Source organism: Crocodylus siamensis, chromosome 2, assembly GCF_052110815.1.
Source record: "Crocodylus siamensis isolate JL-2025a chromosome 2, ASM5211081v1, whole genome shotgun sequence".
Classification (NCBI taxonomy): domain Eukaryota; kingdom Metazoa; phylum Chordata; order Crocodylia; family Crocodylidae; genus Crocodylus; species Crocodylus siamensis.
In genome coordinates this window covers 97,186,216-97,207,003 of record NC_143396.1, presented here as the reverse complement: position 1 = coordinate 97,207,003, position 20,788 = coordinate 97,186,216, and the positions used below count along the sequence as shown (strand labels likewise).

General features: G+C 37.6%; 1 protein-coding gene across 1 annotated transcript; it reads left to right on the top strand.

Annotated features, from left to right (window-relative positions):
• The first annotated feature begins 9,246 nt into the window (after positions 1–9,246).
• FGG (fibrinogen gamma chain) lies at positions 9,247–17,186 on the top strand. Its single transcript, XM_090036446.1, has 10 exons — positions 9,247–9,436; positions 9,534–9,578; positions 9,972–10,155; positions 10,266–10,359; positions 12,082–12,212; positions 12,852–12,985; positions 13,088–13,272; positions 14,073–14,350; positions 14,700–14,860; positions 15,226–17,186. Exons 1-10 carry the CDS (start codon positions 9,368–9,370, stop codon positions 15,238–15,240), a joined length of 1,296 nt encoding a protein of 431 aa, XP_089892572.1. The 5' UTR covers positions 9,247–9,367; the 3' UTR covers positions 15,241–17,186.
• Positions 17,187–20,788: the final 3,602 nt, after the last annotated feature.

Here is a 20,788-nt window from a genome sequence, read left to right as displayed (position 1 = left end):
TCATGATTAAGAGGCATTTTTCTTCAGTAAATTTAGCATTTTGTTTTTCTCTGTACTTGGAATTGCTTGAGTGTACATTTACAGAAACAGGACATTGACTGCTGTGGTTCCCTTGCTTTACCTGTAGCAGCTTAGGGTATTAGGTCTTGTGTTGTGTCAGGGTGCACAGTAGTTTTACTAAGAGATTATATTATGGATTTGTATAGGATAGTTTGGATAGGGATGATCCTGTCTCAGGCAGGCGGTTAGACTCGATGACCTATGGAGGTCCCTTCCAGCCTGACTTCTCTATGATTTCTGATACTGAAATACTGTGGGTTCAGGCCTATACAATACCATCTCAGTAATCTGCATTAAGGGCTTGTGTTGTAAGATCCTTTACAAACTCTGTAAAATCAGACCCTTACAACACAGTCTCACTAAGCTCCTGTTAATCATTATTTTGTGTGAATCTTTGCAAACACTAGAGAATCAGGCCCATATCATAAAGTCTCACAAAGCTTCATTAAAGATTATGTTGTGAGAACCTTTACCTATATTATAGTATTAGGCATATACAATATAATCTCAGCAGTATGCCCTTATGCGGCATTACAAGATCCTTAGCAAATATGAGTACTTGATTTAGCAAACACACAAACATGTCATATATTGTTATAAGATATTTTTGATGTAGCAAAATATAGTTTTTCCATCCTGAATGTGGCCAGTTGACAAGACTTGTCAGTAATCAGATGTGCAAGGATCTAAAGAATTTTTTCAGATTTCCAAATGGCCCAGTTCTTCTGAATTGCTAATACTAAAAATAAGGTATTGCATTTTCATATGTAAACATTTTGTTTCTTTACTTTACATTTTAATTTTAAAAATTAGATGTTTTTAAGTAATAATCCAACAATAAAGGAACCAGCAACAAAATACACTTACAGTTGAGAGGTACATTCTTCCAATTTAAAAATGGAACAGTATCATTTCTGTAAAAACCTATTTCCTTCTTCTAGTACTTTTTGATTAGTTGGGTATATACAAACTAAATGTGATTTGCACAGCAAACCATTACTGTAGCATTGTGACCCCTATAGTGCACATAGGGATTTAAAGAATGAAGAATAATTGTAAAATGATGTAACATCCCTTTTCATTCATACTTCATTTAAAACAGAAACAGTTAACATGCAATTTCACATCCTATTAACTTCAGTTTGTCTACATATTCAACTAAAACCATTGCAAGGACGGCAAGACTAAGAACTAGCATCTGGAGGAAAAGCAACCAGCTCAGAGAACACAAGTGACATTAAATGGACCCAGGTCAGAAGTGAAGAATGCTTCAAAGAACTCACCAGTAGCATGCCCACTTGTTGCCCAAGTGATGTGAAGCCTCCTTGCACACAATTCTTTTATACTTTGTGCACTTAAAGGCACTTTTCCTGCTGTATAAATAGACTTTTTTAGCACTTGTGCACACGTTGTGATTTCATTACCCCTGTAGTGTAGATGTATGCATACATACATGCACAGTAGGCTACACACTGACCTGGGAGCTACCTAATTACATGCCCATCATGGACAAATAAAAAACTCATAAATAGGGACTATGAGGGGAGAAAGGCAGTGCACAGATGAAACTCCAGAGACTGTAATCAACTAATATTCACTGCAGGTATGATGGAAAATGCAGCAGATGCAGTAAGCATCCCATAGTGGTTCTGCAGCCCTTCAGATTGGCCGTAGAAGCCCTGAACCAGCTACTTCTAGCCCTGGAAAGGGGCAGGGAAGGAAAGACCATAGTTTCCCAGAGAGGGAAATGCAGGAGGGCTCTCCAATCTCTATTGACCCATGGCTAGACACGGGCAGCAAGAGCGAGACAGCCCGCAGGAATGGTTGGAGGACCACTGTAAGAACACAGGAGCACAGCTCCATTGAGTCCAAGTTATCTGACCAAGTAAGCGTTCAAGCAGTGAAGACTAAAGCTGGAGCCAATGCCAACAAGCTGCCATGCTGACTTGGTAAAAGGACCCCAGATCCCTGAAGTGAAAGACAGGACTCCCAACAGCATAGCTGGAAGGCTCATCTTGCAAGGAAGGTCTGAACTACAGGTAAATCTGCTAAATTAACTAATGTGGTTTTGATGGTTAAAGGAATTCCAAAGTGATTGGATACCCTGGTCAAAAATTCCTGCTTGCTCCAGTGGATGAACCCAGGAGTGGTTGAAATTGATTTAAGGAGAGGAATGGTTCTTCTGCAGAAATTTCCATGTGATTTAGGGCATGAGACTTCCCCATGAGGTAATTATGCTCAGGTTCACCATGAGGGTAGTAGTGCTTGTCTATGGAGTTTCAAATTGATTTGAGCTGATTGGACTTTGGACCCTTAATGAACTAATTAAGGTTGATTGCGTTTTGTATGTTGAATGAATGGATGAGTTGATTTTCAACTTACGAAGCAACTGATCCTTAGTGAGTTAATTTTGGGAAGAATTTGGGCTTAGTGAGTTGAGCCCAGTAGAGGGGTACAGAGTTTAAAGTCTTCATATTTATTTACATAATCCAGCTAAGACAGCTGCATATGTGGTCATCCCAATAACCTACGAGAAGGTGACTATTCACAGTGTTTGACATGCAATTGTGGGGCACGATGACCCAGATGTGTAACATTCAGGACATGGTGAGGGTGGGATGTAAGGGACGGCAGTGCCCCAGGATGGAGTCCTCCAAGGGAAAGGCCAGAACCCCATCAGCTAACATAACCAGCTCCCAACACTGAAAGATACAAAGGCATGGCAGACAAGGGCACAACATTGGAAATCAGCAGTAGCAGCACTGACTTCACACTGATGATATACTCTGGTAATGTGTTGGGTAGGAGAGGGACAAGGCCATAATGGACCTACTCCCGACAAGGACCTATCTAACTGGTGGAGAGAGGAAACAATTTTCGTGGCTTGGTCATGGCCCAAAGAGCTGATTTTGCAGTCATTTTGTGGCAGCCTTGCACCCTGGTGCTGATTGGTGGAGATGCCCCAGATGAAGAAGGAACGAGGAGCATCTGCCATCTTGACTTCTAGCTGCCCTCCATGCAGCCCCACCCCTCAGCCCTGATTGGCAGAGGGGCATGAGGGGGCAGCTGCCATCTTGGCTGCTACCCTTCATGCTGCCCTGTCAGCTGCCACCTTTCTCTCCTAGCCAGGCTGCAAATTTGGCCTGCAATGGATCAAGGGCTGCTGACTTCCACTAGACAGCCAGCATTTTATCTTTATTAAATTGTTTGGTTGATTTTCTGGGAAATCATGGCCAGTATCATTTTTCGCAACTATTGAAGAGATTGCCATTTTTCAGTTCCTCAAAAACCACAACACCATGATTTACATAGGTTCTTACTCATAGAATTATGATAATTTATAACACATTAGGTTCAACTCCACAAAGTCTATTAAAGACCTTACAATAATGAAGTAACTTATCTTAGAAGTATTTCTTGCTATGAAAATGAATGATTTAGAATACAGAAAGACATATTCAATTGCAATGATTTCTTTCCTAATAAATATGTAAGTTAAAATAATAGTATTTTAACATTTTTAAACCTTTTTACACCTTGAGAATCTCTTTAAAGAATATTAACCCTGCAGAAAGACTAGTGTATTATCTTATGTTATACATCATGTATACTTACACAAAAATACTGTCCCAGGAGATTTTACAGTATCTTTTAGTAGCAATGTTTATAACTTTAATGCAGCTAAATACCTTATAAAATGTCTCAAAAATACGCCCAACATAAGTTGTATGCTTATATTAATAACTTCCACACTTTTCTTAATTTTTTTTGAAAGAAATATGAAAATTTCCCACCTGAATTTGAGTAGAAGAGCACCAATATCATATAGTAAATGGCTCTATTTGTGACATGAAGGTAGGGAACAATTCTTTACTAGTAAGAAATAAAAATATTTTACATTACCACTTGGAACCAAGCTGACAGTTGATTTTTTTGTAGATTCATATTTTTTTGCAGGCAGTTTGAAGAGGTATATCTGCTTCAGGGAATGGTCTACTGAATTGGCCAAGAAATTTTGCCCTTTACTTCTTTCCCCAGATTTACATATTGAAAGAGAAAGTGTACATTGGTGAAATGACACAAAAACCTCTTTTTCCATTTTCACTTTCCCCTGGTTATTTCTAAACCAAGTAGCAATTCAAACAAATTGTTTTGTAGCACACAAAAATTAGAATTTGAATGCTACACAATACTTAAAATGGCAGGGAATTTTCTGGTCACCTTTCTTGTCTTTTTGTCTGGCCACATATACTTTTTTCACAAACGTTTCCATTTCCCTTCCTATTTTCAACCTGGCAATTTAAATTATGCATTTTTTTCATTATAAATTATTAGTGCTCCAAACAGGAACAGTAGACATCAGAGATGATATAGGAAAGCAGGTAACCTTTTTTGGTGAATAAGTTATATCAAAACAGTTAGGTTGGGGATGACAAAATCTATTCCATTTAATTTCATTACAACAAAACAAAAATTCAACAAAATACAAAAGAATTTGGGAATGTAAATATGGCTTATTTTGGAATTTCTAAAATGAAGTATTTTTATTTGTTCTACAGCAACAAAGTGCTGCCATTCACAAACTAAGAAGAAGGCAGAATTTTCCTGTTTCTTATTAAAGTTCTCAGCTAGGAGGTAGAAATCACTTATCTGCCTGAAACAGAGGGAGGCCTTTCCACCTTGTATATAAATTAACAAAATACTTAACAAAATAATTAACAAAATAATTAATTATCCATTGGAGCATACCATCTTCATGCTCTGACCACCAAACAAGAGTTATATGATTTCTTAAATCCACTGAATATGTATTTATTTTATGAAAAAGGGAACAGCATCTACAGGAAAAAATGGCATCCATCCTAAAATACCCTACATTCCACTCACATAGAAGTTAGAAAATCTAGAGTTGAGTCCCTACCCAGAATCAGCAGAAAAAGGATTAAAACCTCACACTCCTGCCCTAGCTGGTAGCCCAAACCACTGGGCCATAGCTACTACGACATTTTATGTTTTGTAAATGACAACTAAGTCTCCTTGTGAATTTAATCTTTCATATCCAATTGTCTTATGTCATATGTTGTCAAATAAAGTTTCATTTGATTCAAAATGAATAGCTTTCAATTAATCCACAATTGTTAAAAATATTAGCCTTTGGTTGATCCAAAACATTTTTGCTTTATTTGATTTTTGATTTTTCAAATTTTCAATGAAATAAAGAATAAATTATTCAAGCTGCACTGCCTTGAGATCAGAAGCAAGGTGTGTCAGTGAAAGGCTGGGATCTGACATCTGTTTTAAAATAAGAATCTGAAATAATGCTGTTGACCTCAGTGGTGTTCTCTAGATTTATATCGATGAAAGTTAGATCAGAATATGTCCCCAAAGTAGCCAGAAAATAACACTGCTTCTTCATATTCAGCTCTGAGGACCATTTTCGAGCATTCGCTACTATGTTAGCTGGGAACCTACATCAATAGGCATTTTCCAACAGGCAGTTGCAATGAATAGAGATCAAATTAATAAATCTAAGATAGATAAATAAGTAGAAACATTTATTTTTCCAAGAGAATTTTTAAAAGTCCTCACTTTCAGTAACTACTTGACAAACATTGCTGCATTTCCTGGTTTTGTTTTGTTTTCTAAATATAAAGTTTTTACATTGCTAATGGGAAAATGCTGGATAGCTTTTCAAGGACTTATTTACTGAAAAAAAACAATGTTTACCTAACAAATAAGGAGGCGGGGGGGAATTTGGTTTTATCTGTTAATCTTTTGAACTAAATTTTGGTTTTATCTGTTAATCTTTTGAACTAAATTAGCTAGCCTTTTTTAAATAGTTTTCACCTCTGCTGTCATAAAAAAGGTAGTCTGAATTTGAAAATACATTTTGTTTATCTCCATTATATCAATCATTCATCATGTCTTGGCAAATCAGTAAATAAACCACAGGAAAGGTAAAATTGCTCAAAAAATCAATACAGCCAAGTCATTTTAGGGACCCACTCGAGCACAAATAGATTTCTAAAAACATGAATCATCCGTTCCCTAAGAAAATATTAATTCTGTAAACAGATCAATTTTCATATATCCAGAGCTAACAGAAAGAGACATGTACAGGAGGAAAACCCACTAAATAGCCTTTGTGCTAAATATGCACAATGTCAGATCTCGAACAAGTGAAAAACCAGGAGGAATAATCATTTCCAGGTTTATACAAAATGACAGCTCAGGAGAAATAGTATAGGAGACATAAATACAACGGAGCTAATTATTCAGGGGTATAGCATGACTACATAAATGGCTGCAAAATATGGTAAGTAATGAGTTGTAAATATTTAAGGAATAAACTGGGAGCTGCAAAATAGCACTATTAAAAAACCCCATATATATAATACTCCTACAAAAAGTATGAAATTCATCCTTCAATAGAGTATAGCTCCATATACTAATTGTATAATTGTGAGGAAATGCAAGGTTTTCACTGAAAATTTGTTTTTCAAATGTCTTCAGTAGGAATTATTTTGACAATCATATTGTTTCTGAATTCAATCAACCAAATTGCCTATGAGCATCAAATTACAATAATGACTGCTTTCTTAGTGGGGTAGCAGTTAAAAGTTACTTCCTTAAGAAGTGTTGCATTATATCCTGAAAAACATTTTCAGGTAACAAATATTTTAAAGTAATAACTCTTACATAAGCACAAAAGAAATGTTGTTTATTGGATTAGACCAAAAGTTTTATCTAACCCCATATCCTGCCTCTCTCAGTGGCAGGGTAGATGTTGAGTGGGGAGGTGAATACATCATGTCCAGAATTTCCCATTCCCTGCTCCTTTACCATTGAAGCTTCCAGCATTGATAAGTTTGAAAGTTATGATTCAGAGGCTGCACTACTGTCTACCATATTCAATATCTTCCAGTGGATCTTTCCTCCAAGAACTAGTCCAATCCCATTTTGAACTAAGTTAAGCTTCCAACTTTCACAAAATCCTGTGGCAATGAGTTCCACAGTTTAAATGTATACTGTATGAAAACCAACCTCTTTTTGTTAGGTTTGAACCTGCTACCTAAGAGTTTCATGTTATGGCCCCTAGTTGTAGTATTGTGAGAGGTACTAGAGACAGAGAGTAAATAATGAATCACCATTTACTTTCTGTGTACCATTTAATATTTTGTAAACTGTCATGTCTCAAGTGTCTTTTTTGCAAGCTGAAAAGTCCCAACCTATTTAATCCCTCACCTAATATGGAAATCCTTCCATAGCTGTGACTATCCTTGTCTTCCATTGAACCTTGCCTCTAACAGTTTTCATCAGCAGTCCAGACCCTTGAAATATTTTCTGTACCCTGAAACTTATGCCTAGAACATATGAAAGACAAAATAATATCTCCCATTCTCTGTCATGGAGGGCTTCTTGGGGGAGTTGCGAGCTGGGTAGAATGTCAGAAGGGAAGGATATATTTAATCTAAAACTAATAGAGCAATTCTTCTAGTTCAAAGAACTTAGATCACAACAGGTCAAAATGTTTTTAACACTGTGGATTACTATGTAAAAACTCTGGGTTCATCTTGTGAATAATGTTTGCATACCTAACAGTGCTAACATTGTGCAGCCCCGCCATAGCCCCCCTAAAAGTATCTCAAGGCACCCTAGGGTTGAGAATCACTGTTTTAGAATATATAGTTATGACTAGAGATTATCTAGTTATTTCACAAGATGTATCTAGGCTTATTGCCTAGTCATTGAACTACTCTTGCTATCTGTGTCTATTGTTATCTGTGCTTTCCATAGCTATGGATGTTCTGTTTTCTGTATTCTCCTTATTCCAGTAAGTCATCAGAGATTACAAAGTAACAACAGAAAGAATTATGGGAGACTGTAAACAATGACTTTTCTTCATAAGCTATAGCTGCTAGTGGCCTGACCGCTTCTATACTAGCAATTAGGGGAATACATCACAACTGTTGTTTGGCTTTTAGCTATATATATTCAGCTGTGTGTATTTGGGAAAGAGAAACAACCACCTATGTCATAGTGCGATGTCCTTCTAAAACCTGTGAGCTGGAGTTTATGAAGATACAACCAGTTAGCATAGAGTTTATGAGGATACAAAAAAAGATTAGATATTTTCTTTCCTATGATTATATTAAAGAGCACAAAATATAGGGGTTATAAACCTTCACGTTTCAGGCCATAGCAAAAATAATATCAAGCTTCTATCTTATGTTTTTGTCCATAGACTTCAAAGCACAAAGGAGGTAGGCATCATTATCTCCATTTTAATGATATATATATATATATAGTAGGCCAGTAACAGAACTTAGTGTTTCTTTTCCCAGTTAATACGCCACCTTCTCTCTGCCATTTATTCACTGGTCAAATATTGTTAGAGACTTCAGTTGAAATAAGGGCCCCATTATGTTAGCCATTTTAGGAACACAAAGTAAAAAATTAGCCTTGGTCAAAGAGCCTGTAACCCAAATAGATGAGACTGGCAAAAAAGAAGAGAGATGTACTTGGAGCAACAGAGATGATGTTTGCAAAAGGACACATTGTTGCTATTATTTTGGAAAACTGAGGCACAAATAGATAAAATGATGTTTAAATCGGAAATCTGTAGTAGAGCTGAGTGTCCCTGTTCTCTACTGTCATTGTCTTCCAGGGATGAGTTCAGGCAAGTCGTGTCACTGCCCTGTGCCTCTGTTTCCTCAATATGTACAATAGAAATAATGATACCTCCCTTCTGAAGCACTTTGAGATCTGCTGATAAGAGTGAGGTTTCATTGTTATTTGTTAAATTATTGTCATCTCTAACATTTACCGGTCATCTTTAAGAATTACTGCGGCTTGTCCTTGAGCTAATCAACTCATCTCAGGTACCATTTCAGTACTGTTCAGGCATGTATTAGTTTACTTTTGTGTTACGGGACATGGTTGCTTCATGCTTCTCTTTACCTTTCTACAGACCCTAAGAACAGCCTGGATACAAAGGGGGTGGCATGGGTGAATGGCAAACTGCTGCTAAAACAGGGAGGAGCAGATGCTGGTGTAAAAATTCTAGAAATCCACCATAAAGTTATTGAGCGGCTGTTCTCCCACACAGTAGCCCCACCCCAAACTATTGCATTGCTGTTCCCACCCCCTGGCCTGCCCCTTAAACCCCAGTGGTGTGTAGCAAGCAAGATCAGATTCCAGTGGCCCATAAAGCTGGCTGTCTCAGTCTTACCCTGCTCACAGGGATAGAGTCCCTTCAGCCACAGGCTGCACAAACCAGCGGGGAGCACACATTAGTATAGACGCAATGGGACTGATGTTGCACAACTGGGCTACTGTGTCTCTCCTGTCCTTACTCTTTTCCTCTTGCACAGGAGTAAGTGAAACTACAAACTTACTATTAGAAAATAATAGTGTTGAAAAGTACGAGAAGAAAAATTGCTTAAAATAACATTGTTGTTTCTCCCCCTCAGTATCCACCTACCCAAGATAATTGCTGCATCTTAGATGAACGATTTGTAAGTAGATTTATGATTCTTCTCTTGTACATTACTGTTGATACATATTATTATTTGTAAAATTATTTTAAGGTGCATTATTTTAAATTCTTATTAAACTGTATTATGTTATAAAAGCATACATTGTTCTCTAATGTGCTATAAAACCAATTATTAATAATAGCACATACTTATATTCAGTACGAGAGTACTGTGTCTTGTAGCTTCAGATGCTGCAGCAAAGGGAAAAACATGCTTCTATTTGTAACATTTGTCCACAGTTGCCTAGTTAAATCCTGACTAGATGTTTTCTTCCCCCAAACATTGGCTGACCTGTTTTGCCTCATAGTAGACTTAGCCCTAGGTGTTTCTGATAATGATGATGAACACATTTCATTATTCTTTTCCCTACAGGGTAGCTATTGCCCAACCACATGTGGCATTGCAGACTTCTTGAGTGACTATCACAATTCTGTGGATCGGGATCTTCAAACCATTGAAAAACTCTTGCAGCAAATTGATAACAGCACTGTAGTAACAGAACAGGTGATCCACCATATTCGCAACATCTACCCAGAAGAAAAACAGGTTCATCCAAGTAAGAATATAAAAAGAACGATAGAATTAGAAAAAAAGGGTATTCATGTAGCTTCCTTATTTTTACAATTAATTGCATTATTATTTTCTACATGTTTGCTTCTTCTACAGATTTGATTGATGATTTAATTAAAAAATCCAGGAAAATAGTTGAAGAATTTATAAGATATGAAGCAACTATTGTAAATAATGAAGATGTTATACAGTAGGTATTTTTCTCTGCTATCACCTAACAATGCACAGCAGTTATTTACTTTCTTTTATCAGCTGTCATTAAGTTCTTTTTCCATGCTTATAAAGATAAAGATAAGCTTATATTATTATAAGATAGTAGTAGTATTCATAACTGCTTTGCAAACCACAATTAGGACATCATCGTGCATTCTTTGGAAACTCCCTGTACATCCTATGGGTTGTGCATGGAATGCAAAATCAGTCTCTAAAAATATGACAGAGTTTGAGTATTGTTTTTAAACAATTTTTAGTAAAAGTCATTACAAATTTTTCAGTTTAACTTAAAAGATTTTAGTAGCATGAATCTGTTCTGTAACAGAGAACTTATCAAATGCTTGTTTAATCAACTGGTCAATTTTCTTTAAACATGAACTAAATTCTGCTCTCTGTTTCAGTGGTGGAAATCCCAAATAAATATTAAGCTGAATGATAATCATCCATAAGTCCATACTGTTCAATAAACTGAACTCATAATTAGCCTGCCACATTTTACCAATAGGTGAATTATAATTAATATCTATATTATCAAACCCAAATCATTGACGTATAACATTATAGCAGGAATGACTTTAGCCATATAAATATTACTTTTCACAATTGGTTTGTATACAGCAAGTCTAGATTTTATAACTGCTGATGTAATTTTTCATTTTAAATGCATTTGTGTCACCTAATTTTACTAGGAGATTTCAAACCGATATCAAGCTATAACTGCATGAATATACTCTTATATATTTGAGAGAAGAGTTGCAAACATAAGACATGTTTAAGTGTCCTCCAAACCTTAAAAGACAGGGTTTCTATTATGTTTAATTGTACTTTATCTCAGCCAAGCTGTTTTAACACAAGAAGAAAGACTTGTCAGGTTAAATTGGTTCAGGTTAGGCATGTGCTTAAGTATTCTGTTAGATCAAGACCAGAATGCTTCTTCCCTGGTAGAACTGAGTACCAGATAGAACAAAAGAGGTAAGAAAGTATATTTCCCAGGACACTGAAGCACCAAGAGAGTTGCAAGAAAATAAGCTTTGCAATTGGCAGGGTAAATAACATTTCAGTCCTACACAAATTCAATAAAACAAAACGAAAATTCAAGAAAACAAGTTTATATATAGGGATATCCAACAGGTATTTACCAAGGATTAGGCCATGGCTGGCCCTTATACAACTGCATAGAAGGGCAATGAAAGCGAGGAAGGGGCCTATCTGCTTTTGTACAGCCTGCTCAAAGGCTTCCCAGCATATATGTCCTTGAGCTTAGGGCAGTACAGAGACTTTACCCAGTTGCTCTCACTCCAGAACAGGTTAAGACTATTACAAAGTAGGGGGCAGAGACAGAGAGATGAGGAGTAAGTAAAACCATGGCTCCCTCATCTTATTCACCAGCCAAATGCTGACTGTGACAAACTATTCCCCTTTTCATGGAAATGGGTACATCTGGGAGGCAGAGTGTTTGACCTTTTAGTGGAATGCTGCAACTCTCCACTGTCCCCAGTGAAGGGCTGTGGCCAGTTACCACATTTTAACCAAAAATATTTAAAAGAGTCTCTTGCCTTTAAAGGACTGTTCCAATATCAAATTAAACCGCACCTTTTAGACAGGCCTGTTCAATGAGTAAGATGTTTCCAAGGAAAAATGTATCATTTTCAATAAGAAACAACTGATGTAATAAGCAAATGTTATATTTTATCTCCAGGCAGTTGACAGATATGTATATTTTAAATAATAATAAGATCACACAACTGAAAGAAAAGATTGTACAGCTTGAAGTGAAATGTCTTGAACCATGCAAAGACACTGTCCAAATACTGGAAGCAACTGGAAAAGGTACAGAAAATGTTTCTTGTGCAGCTTACAAAAATGGTTACTTTAAGCATAGTCTGCAGACATTTTAGTGCTTCCGTCTGGAGTCTGCAAAGCTAAGTAGAGGCATACAGGTGATTCTTAATTAGGGTGCTTTGTGTTTTATTCAATAGAAGAATTAGTTCTGTGCACTACATGTAAGTGCCTATTGGACAGGTCTTTGCACGTTTTTGCCCTGTGTAGCTCCAAATGACTATCTCAGTATACCTTACATTTACAGACTTTTGTGGAAGAAGACTGTGCCTTTACAGAGGTATAATATTTCTGCTCAGCCTGCCAGTCCTTCCTTTCAAGAAAAAAATGTATTTTTAATTAGCCTACAAAATGCCCTTGCTATAGCTCAGAAACTAAAATAAAGATCACATTTTACATTCAACTGAGTTCTTACTAGGCGTAAAAGTGTGCTCAGTCTATGTATGTTCCATGAACCTCAGTAAGACTTCTGAGAATAAGAATAAAAGGATTTAGGCTAAGATCACTCTAATCATTATATGAAAAAGACGCAAGAAAATTATTATTGTATCAGATATATTTAGATCCATGTTTAAAAGAAGAACGACTGTAGTAATACAGTAATGCTAATGGGTATATTGTTTATTGCAGATTGCCAAGATATTGCAAACAAAGGTGTCAGAAAAAGCGGTCTTTACTTCATCAAACCTCTAAAAGCTAAAGAGCAGTTCCTTGTCTATTGTGAGATTGACACACTTGGCAATGGATGGACAGTGTTCCAGAGAGTATGTTATTTATAAATTAGTGTCATAAATAATCCTAATCAGATAATGTTGGTTCTTTAAATAAGACATAGAAGGCTTTGGTTAAGGCTATTTCTTTTCCAGAGACTTGATGGGAGTGAGGATTTCAACAAAAATTGGGTTCAGTACAAAGAAGGATTTGGACACTTGTCACCAGATGACCAAACAGAGTTCTGGCTGGGCAATGAAAAGATTAATGTAATAACCCATCAGTCTCCTATTCCATATGCCTTAAGAATAGAACTGGAGGACTGGGATGGCCAAAAAAGGTATTTCACAAAAATTTTCTAAAATTTCCAACTTCAAATCCACTCTATAATCTGCCTTGATTTTACTGAAACAATCACAGACATTTGCTTCCTTTCCCAGATCATACTCTGGAATCAGTTTGTACAGAATTCTGAAAAATTAGTAAACTGATCTGATTTATTAATCAAACTACTCTCTTTATGGAACTGCCTTCTTTTAAAAAAATGCCTAGAAACATGATGGCAGTATAATCCTACCTCAAAAAAGTTGCTGTATATGCTCCTGAAAATTCCAAGCTGCTCTTCAGTTTTCTCCTAGTCCCAGATGGAACATTTAGGTTGTGCCCATTTTCCCCTAGGTTAGAATGCCAAACTACCCTCAACATCCCCTGAGATAGCTACATGAGGAAAATCAGAGACTGTCATTGTCACAATTTTCTCCTCCAGACAGTGAGACAGGTCCTGGGTGATGCAAGCCATTTTTCCTTCTAGGAGTATTTTGCTCTCCCACTTTATATCAATATAGATAATGTCTGACTGATTATGTATCTAATACAGACATCCTGAACACTACTGCAACGCAATACTTACATGCCAATGAGACAGCCTACAATATCTCTCTTTGGCTGTCCATTGTTGTGCAGGTATATAAAGGATCATTATGATTCATTAATGTAATGCATTGTCTTCAAGCAAGAAAACATCATTTTAATTAAAAGGTGGAGTTATTCATTTACGATCTCTAAAGTTCTGATGCCTCTCCCTAAATGTTCATGATTTGAGAATCCATTGTACACAATTTCACTACCATTTTTTAACAGGACTGCTGACTATGCCATGTTCAAAGTGGGAACTGAAAATGACAAGTTCCGAATGACCTATGGCTACTATATTGGTGGTGATGCTGGGGATGCCTTTGATGGGGTTGATTTTGGAATGCAACCAGGTGACAAGGCTTTTACATCCCATAATGCCATGCAGTTCAGTACATTTGACAATGACAATGATAGGTATGAAGGAAATTGTGCTGAACAGGATGGATCTGGATGGTGGATGAATAGATGTCATGCTGGACACCTCAATGGCAAATATTATCCAGGTAGAATATTCTTTAGATACTAATTTTTATATGTATTTAAGTTCATATTTTTACAACAGATTTAAATTATGAAGACAGGCATGGATATTTTAATTTATTTATTTTACATGTGTGTATATGTATATCTATATCTATATATATATATTTTTTTACAAAGGCAACTGTTTTAAGATAGCCACAGGTTAGGAGTAATAGAATAAATTTTAGGAACCTAGATTACTGGAGAGATGTAGCCAATGATACATGTTAAATCCAGTTTATCGCTGTCAGATATGTCACGTGATATAGTTATGTGAATATAACTTATTTCATTAACCAGTTAAATAATCTGCTGCAACTGTCATTTCAGGTGGCAGGTACTCAGAGAAAGATTCTGGAACTGATAATGGTATTATCTGGGCAACCTGGCATAATAAGTGGTATTCCCTGAAGAAAACTTCCATGAAAATCATTCCATTCACCAGACTTTCAATAGGAGAAGGACAGCAGCAGTCAGGCAGTGTCAAACAGGTTGGATCAGATGGCCGAGGAGATGTTTAGAAAGATATAAAAAACAGTTATTGTTTCCAAAAACAATATAGATTTAGCTATAATATTAATTCTCACACATCCCATGCTACTTATCTTTGTGACATTTTCTCAAACAGCTACTTGCATTTTATTTTAGTATATTTGTACACTTACCATTTAATTTGTCTGACAAATAAATGGACACAGTCTTGTACTCAGAAAGGACTCTGTCTATACATGTTTGAAGTGGTATACTTGTAAATATAACTGATATAAATGTGTATAACCTCTATGCATAATACATGTTTATTTGATCTTTTTCTTTTCTTTCTTTTCCTTTTCAATTTTGTTTTCTGCTGTTTTAGGTTGGAGATGTTTAAAGGGACGTTCTAACAAAGATTTATTGGGACAGAAAAACAAAATCTTCTATACGTGGGACACTGACCTCACATAACTTTCTTCAGTTCAGCTTTGCCTGTAGATGATGCCCAATAGTAAAAACAAAATTGTGAAATCCCCGAGCCTTTTTCCATGAGCAGGTTATTGGGTATACTATTTGTGTGGTTACTTTTCTGTATGTATTCTCAATAAATTTTTGATTCCAGTAAGCAAACAAATTTGCCATTAATGTTCTAGTAATAGACAAAGTAAACGTTACAAAGGTTGAAAAGTTAACAGGGTAAAATCTGTTCACTCATTTTTAATTTACACATCATTATTTTCCTCTTATTCATTTAGAGAATGCCCATGTGGAAAATGTGAAACCATTTTTTTCACATTATTTTGCACTATGTACAATGTTGCCTATGCATTTTTCATGCTGTTCTCTGGCTAACTTCATTTGTTGTGGCGTAATTAAAATTAGATAGGAAGTTGAAAGTAGCTGGGTTTACTGATGTTGATCATTTACTTAACAGAATTAATTGCAAAGTAATTGATACCTGTTCAGTCTATGGGGGAAGTGCTCTATTAGAGTGAAAAATCAGCTTCCACTTCATTCTCTTTGCTACATTAATGTTAATTGTTACCGCTTTTCATTCATGAAAATGTTATTGATTTACAAAAATCTTCTAAAGTTCACGCCACGGTTTATCATCTAGTCTTCAGGTTTTATTTTCCTTTTTCCAACGGTTTCATAATCCATTCAAGATTGACAGTAACGTGATTTATGTCCGCAAACACACAGAAAAAATGAGGAATATAAAAAATTAAACCAGAGTTTGCAAACAATCCAGACCCTGAAATTTACTTATTCAAAATATTTAGTAAATATTTCTGAATAATATGTTCTGGACTAATTCACTAATCAAATTAGAAGCTATTAATAGCTAGTATTACTCGAAATGTTATATTTATTGTGGGTCGTTAGTAGCCAATTAGTAGCCAATTGGTGTGTTAAGGAGTGAAGTATTGTTTAGATGTTATCATTTAGTGATGAAGAGTCTGTAACATACTTTTTTAATGTTTCCTAACAGAACATGCAAAAAGGTTTGTTCTGAAGTCTGAGATATTCCTGTTTAGAAGAATAATCTTCATATACAATAAGAATATTGGTACACAGATCAGACTAATGGTCTGTCTAATCCTAACTCTTTCCTTAATTAGTGTAGTATCAGAGTGTAATAAAAGGAGCTATGCAGACATCATAACTTATACATCTGCAATGACATGGATGTCAGGGAAGTTTCTTGCTAAACAAAAGCGGTTAATGATATGTTCAGGGACATAAACCAGAGTTTTATACATTTGTTGGTGTTAAGCTACCTTTGTGCTCTTCCAGTTCACTTCTGCTTCACAGTCAGGAATAGCTCCTGGCTATCTAGTTATCATAGCATTCTTCAGCTGCCCAGAAACTCCACAGTTGCCGTTGCATGCCTGACATGCTTTACAGCACTAGTTATTCTATTTAATTCAGTTCAAAGACACCCTATTGACATGATGAGCCATACAATGTTGCCAGATTCTAAGACAAAGACAGACTCTTCAAATATCTATCAGAAATAGGCACCATGCCCTCAAGATATTGTTTCATCCTGTTCAGATGTGACCCCCTGTATCCTTTTACTCCCCTGGTCTCGGTCCTGTGAGAAGCACTACCTGTAGCTATTGTCCTCACATCCTGATCTGGGGGTGTTATCCAGAGATTTCACTGACTTTTACAATGTCTTGGCCTCTTTACCTTTACCTCATAAAGGGGCTAGAACAAGGATAAGGGTTGGGGGAAAAATCTCTTCCATTATTCATATTAAATGATAAGATATTTATAGATTTCCACTGAAATTTTGCCTCAGTTATATTTTGTGACAATAAATATGTTGCCTTTTGATTTCATGGTTGTTTTGTGTCCTAAGAGACTAAATGAAAGCACCAGATTTATTTTTTTCCGAATAACTCATCCTTATGGGCAGAGATGGCATTAAGATTTTCTGATACTAAAAAAACCTTTGAATATCTCACTTCACAAATGCTGAGTGTACATTTGTTAGAGTTTGGCGGCTAAAGTCTCTGAAGATCCATTTTGTACTGAACACGCTCATTCCTTTCACATACATTTTGCAAATGCTTTGCCAATCTGTCAGAAATTCCTGTAGCACCAGACAGAGGAATCCAAAGCATGATGGTTGTCTCTTCTGTGATATCAATGCTCCTCTTGCTGGTGCCCAGGTAATACAGGGTTGAAGTTACATATTACACTTAAATTATACTAAATCTGTGGAATGCTCGAAAATATTAAAGGTAGCCCATGTTGTGAGCAGTTACACGTTAAGGAGTTAATACCATTCTCGCCTGCACAGTTCTGACTTGCAGGGCTGGTGAGCAGGGATGCTCTATCCCTCCTTTGAGGGTGGGGGGGAGCAGGGATGTGGAGGGCTGGGATGGGTGCATCTGGAGGACTGCAGATTGTTCTTTTTAGCTCTATGCAGTAACTGAAGTTACCTTAACATGGGCTAGGTAGCATGACCCAGAGTTAAACCTCACTTGAAGTGCCATAACTTTGCAATCCTCATAGGGCACTTAGCATGAGTTAATGAGCTCTAATGTGATGGTGCTTATGTTTTAAGTCCCCTTAATATGGTAATAGGTAATAAGTGTAATAGGTAACATTACCCTGAGGGAGGAGGTTGGTGGGAAAGCAGAGCGGTAAGCAACTTGACTTGGAGTTGAGAAGGGTAGACTGATTCAAAGAATTGGGTGAGAAAGACTAGGAGTTGGAAAGAAGTAGGTGTACTAGATGAACTAGAACTGAGAGCTGGAGGGTTAGGGATAAATTGTGGCTGGACAGACCAATAGAGGTAGGGACAAAGACAAAGCAGGAGAGAGAAAGAGACTGCCCGGGAGCTGGATGGAGATAATGGAGTTTGTGGAATGAGTGTCGGGGAAAGACTTAGCTTAGACTGGGAGCCTGAGGAGTGGATACTGGGACTGGCTGGGCAATGAGTTTGGGAATGAAAATTGCAATGAGGACCTTGGGAGGGGAAACTGAGAATGGATTGGGATTGGGATTGGGATTGATTAGGGTAAGATGAAGACTCAGACACACAGTCCAGGGACAAAGACAAGGACCAGCTGGGTAAGAAAACTGGAAGTAGGCTATAGGAATGCAGATTAGAATTGGGAGAAACAGCGGGTGGCCAGAACTGGGATGAGGGGCTGGATGGCAGGAGAAACCGGGTTAGCACATTTTCCTACATAAATAGCACTTGAACCCCAAACTCCTGAGTATCACTCTGGCAGCCTACCCAGAGCAAACTAACTTGCATAGCAAGCTCTTTGCTAGTTCTTTGGTAGTTTAATTAAAACTAAACTCAAAGTTTAGCTGTCTCTGGATTTTTAAACAGAAACAAACAAATGTAGCTCATTGATTGTACCACCTACACAAAGGCAGAGACTGATGGTCAGACCCTGGCCTCCCCTAGGATTCTGTGTTCAGCCTGACAAACTTCTCTTCTATCCCAGATTCATCCAGCACTCATTCCTTGTCACCCAAAGCAGGCAAGCCCTCTTAACTTGCCTGAAGGATCCTGATTCATTAGTATCTTTTCCCAGCCCTTCTAGACATCAGTGGTGTCTTGTTGGTAACCAAGGTTTTCTAAGATAAAAGAATGCCAGGGTACAGATATCTCAAAAAGAGGTCAGAGATGGCCTCGTACTAGCCATCATAATCACCATACTTAGATGTCAACAAATAGCAGTGAAAGCCACTGCTAAACTGTGTCTTATCCGCACCAAAGATAACAACCCATTCCTGGCATCAGTTACTTGCTTAGCACAGGTGGCAGTTTGTGCTGCAGATTTAAAGATTTTGTTTCTGCAGATGATACATTTAGGGGTCCACGTAATACCACATAAGGGAATTTCATTTTTTCAGTTTACTTTTTTAAAAGACTGGGAAATTGCACACAAAACCATATGTTCAAAGAATAGTGAGATTGCAAAGCCAAGCACTCAAAAGTTAGGAAATATAAGCATGAAGGTAGCTTGAACAGCTTTAATTATGCTTTTCTGTGCAAATGGGTCTTTAATTACATGTTCACATGCTATTATAAAATAGGTTGGACCTTGATGTCCTGAAGAAATTGGATGAGGTAATTTTGGAGCCATTGGCTCCCATCTTTTTGAACCTGTAGAGGTTGGATAAAGTCCCAGATGACTGTAATAGGTCAAGTTTTGTGCCTATCTTTAAGAAAAAGGAGAAAGAAGATCTGGTCAGTTTGACTTCAATACCAGGAAAGATTATGGAACACGTCATGGAGGAGTCATTTCTATACACCTGGTAGAGAATAAGTTGATCAGAAACAGCAAGCAAGAATTCATGAAGAAATAGTTATGCCTGACAAATTTGATTTCCTTCTATGACAATGTGACAGGCTCTGTGGAGGGGAAAAACAACAGGTATACCTTTACTTGAGCAAGGCTTTTGACATTGTCACTTATGACATTCTCATTAACAGACTAAGGAAATACAGACTAGATGAAACTACTGCAAGGTGGATATATAACTCATTGGATAATTGTACTCAATAAGCAGTCATTAGTGGCTTGATGTCTAGTTGGAAGGAGTTACTAAGTGGGGTCCCCAGGGTTCTGTCCTGGGTCCAGTAATAACTTTATTAATGACTACCCAATTGCCAGTCAGGAATCACTGGGGGTAGGCAGGTGAGAAAGGTAAAGCGCCACCACCCCAAACTACTGCCACCTCACAGGAGCTGGGGGGGAGGGAAAGCTTGCTTCACCATGCTGCCCTTCATCCCCCTTGGCCAGCACCCCATGCTGCCACCTCCTCTAGGGAGCAGGGCTGGGGGGGAGGGCGAGGCCAGTGCTGCTGGCCACACCCTCCTACTCTGTCCCCACCATCATGGTGGCGCTCCACTGCACTGCTGCCACCACCTCCTGCCCAGAGCACTCTTGGAGCACTCTGATTGGTTGTTTCACTCAACATTGTGATTGGCTGCCAAGAAAACCAATCAGCGTGCGAATAAAGCATTATGAACAGACAGACAGACTAAGGCTTATAATATTAGAATAAATTTGTAGAATGAGAGTGTTGCAAAAAAACCAAGAGCACACTGAGTTATTTTAATAGAAGTATCATTTGCAAATCAAAGTAAATGGTCCATGCACTCTATTTAGCACTGGTGAGGTCTCGTTTGGAGTAGCATGTCTAGTTTTAGGACTGTGACCACTGGTCTTCAGCTAGCTGTTCTCGAGCGACTCTGATCTTGTCACGGTTGTCCCGCCCCTTCCGGGCTGGATTGCTGCCGGGGTAATTCTTCCCTGCTGCGTCGTCAACCCTGTCCTCTCCTGCCACATCTTGGTGTTCCCCAGTAGGCAGGGTTAGTCAGCAGGTCCCTCTGTGGCCCAGGCTAGGCCTGATGGTTGCTCACAGGTCTCTTCCACCCCTACACCCCGGCCTCATGCCACCTTCGG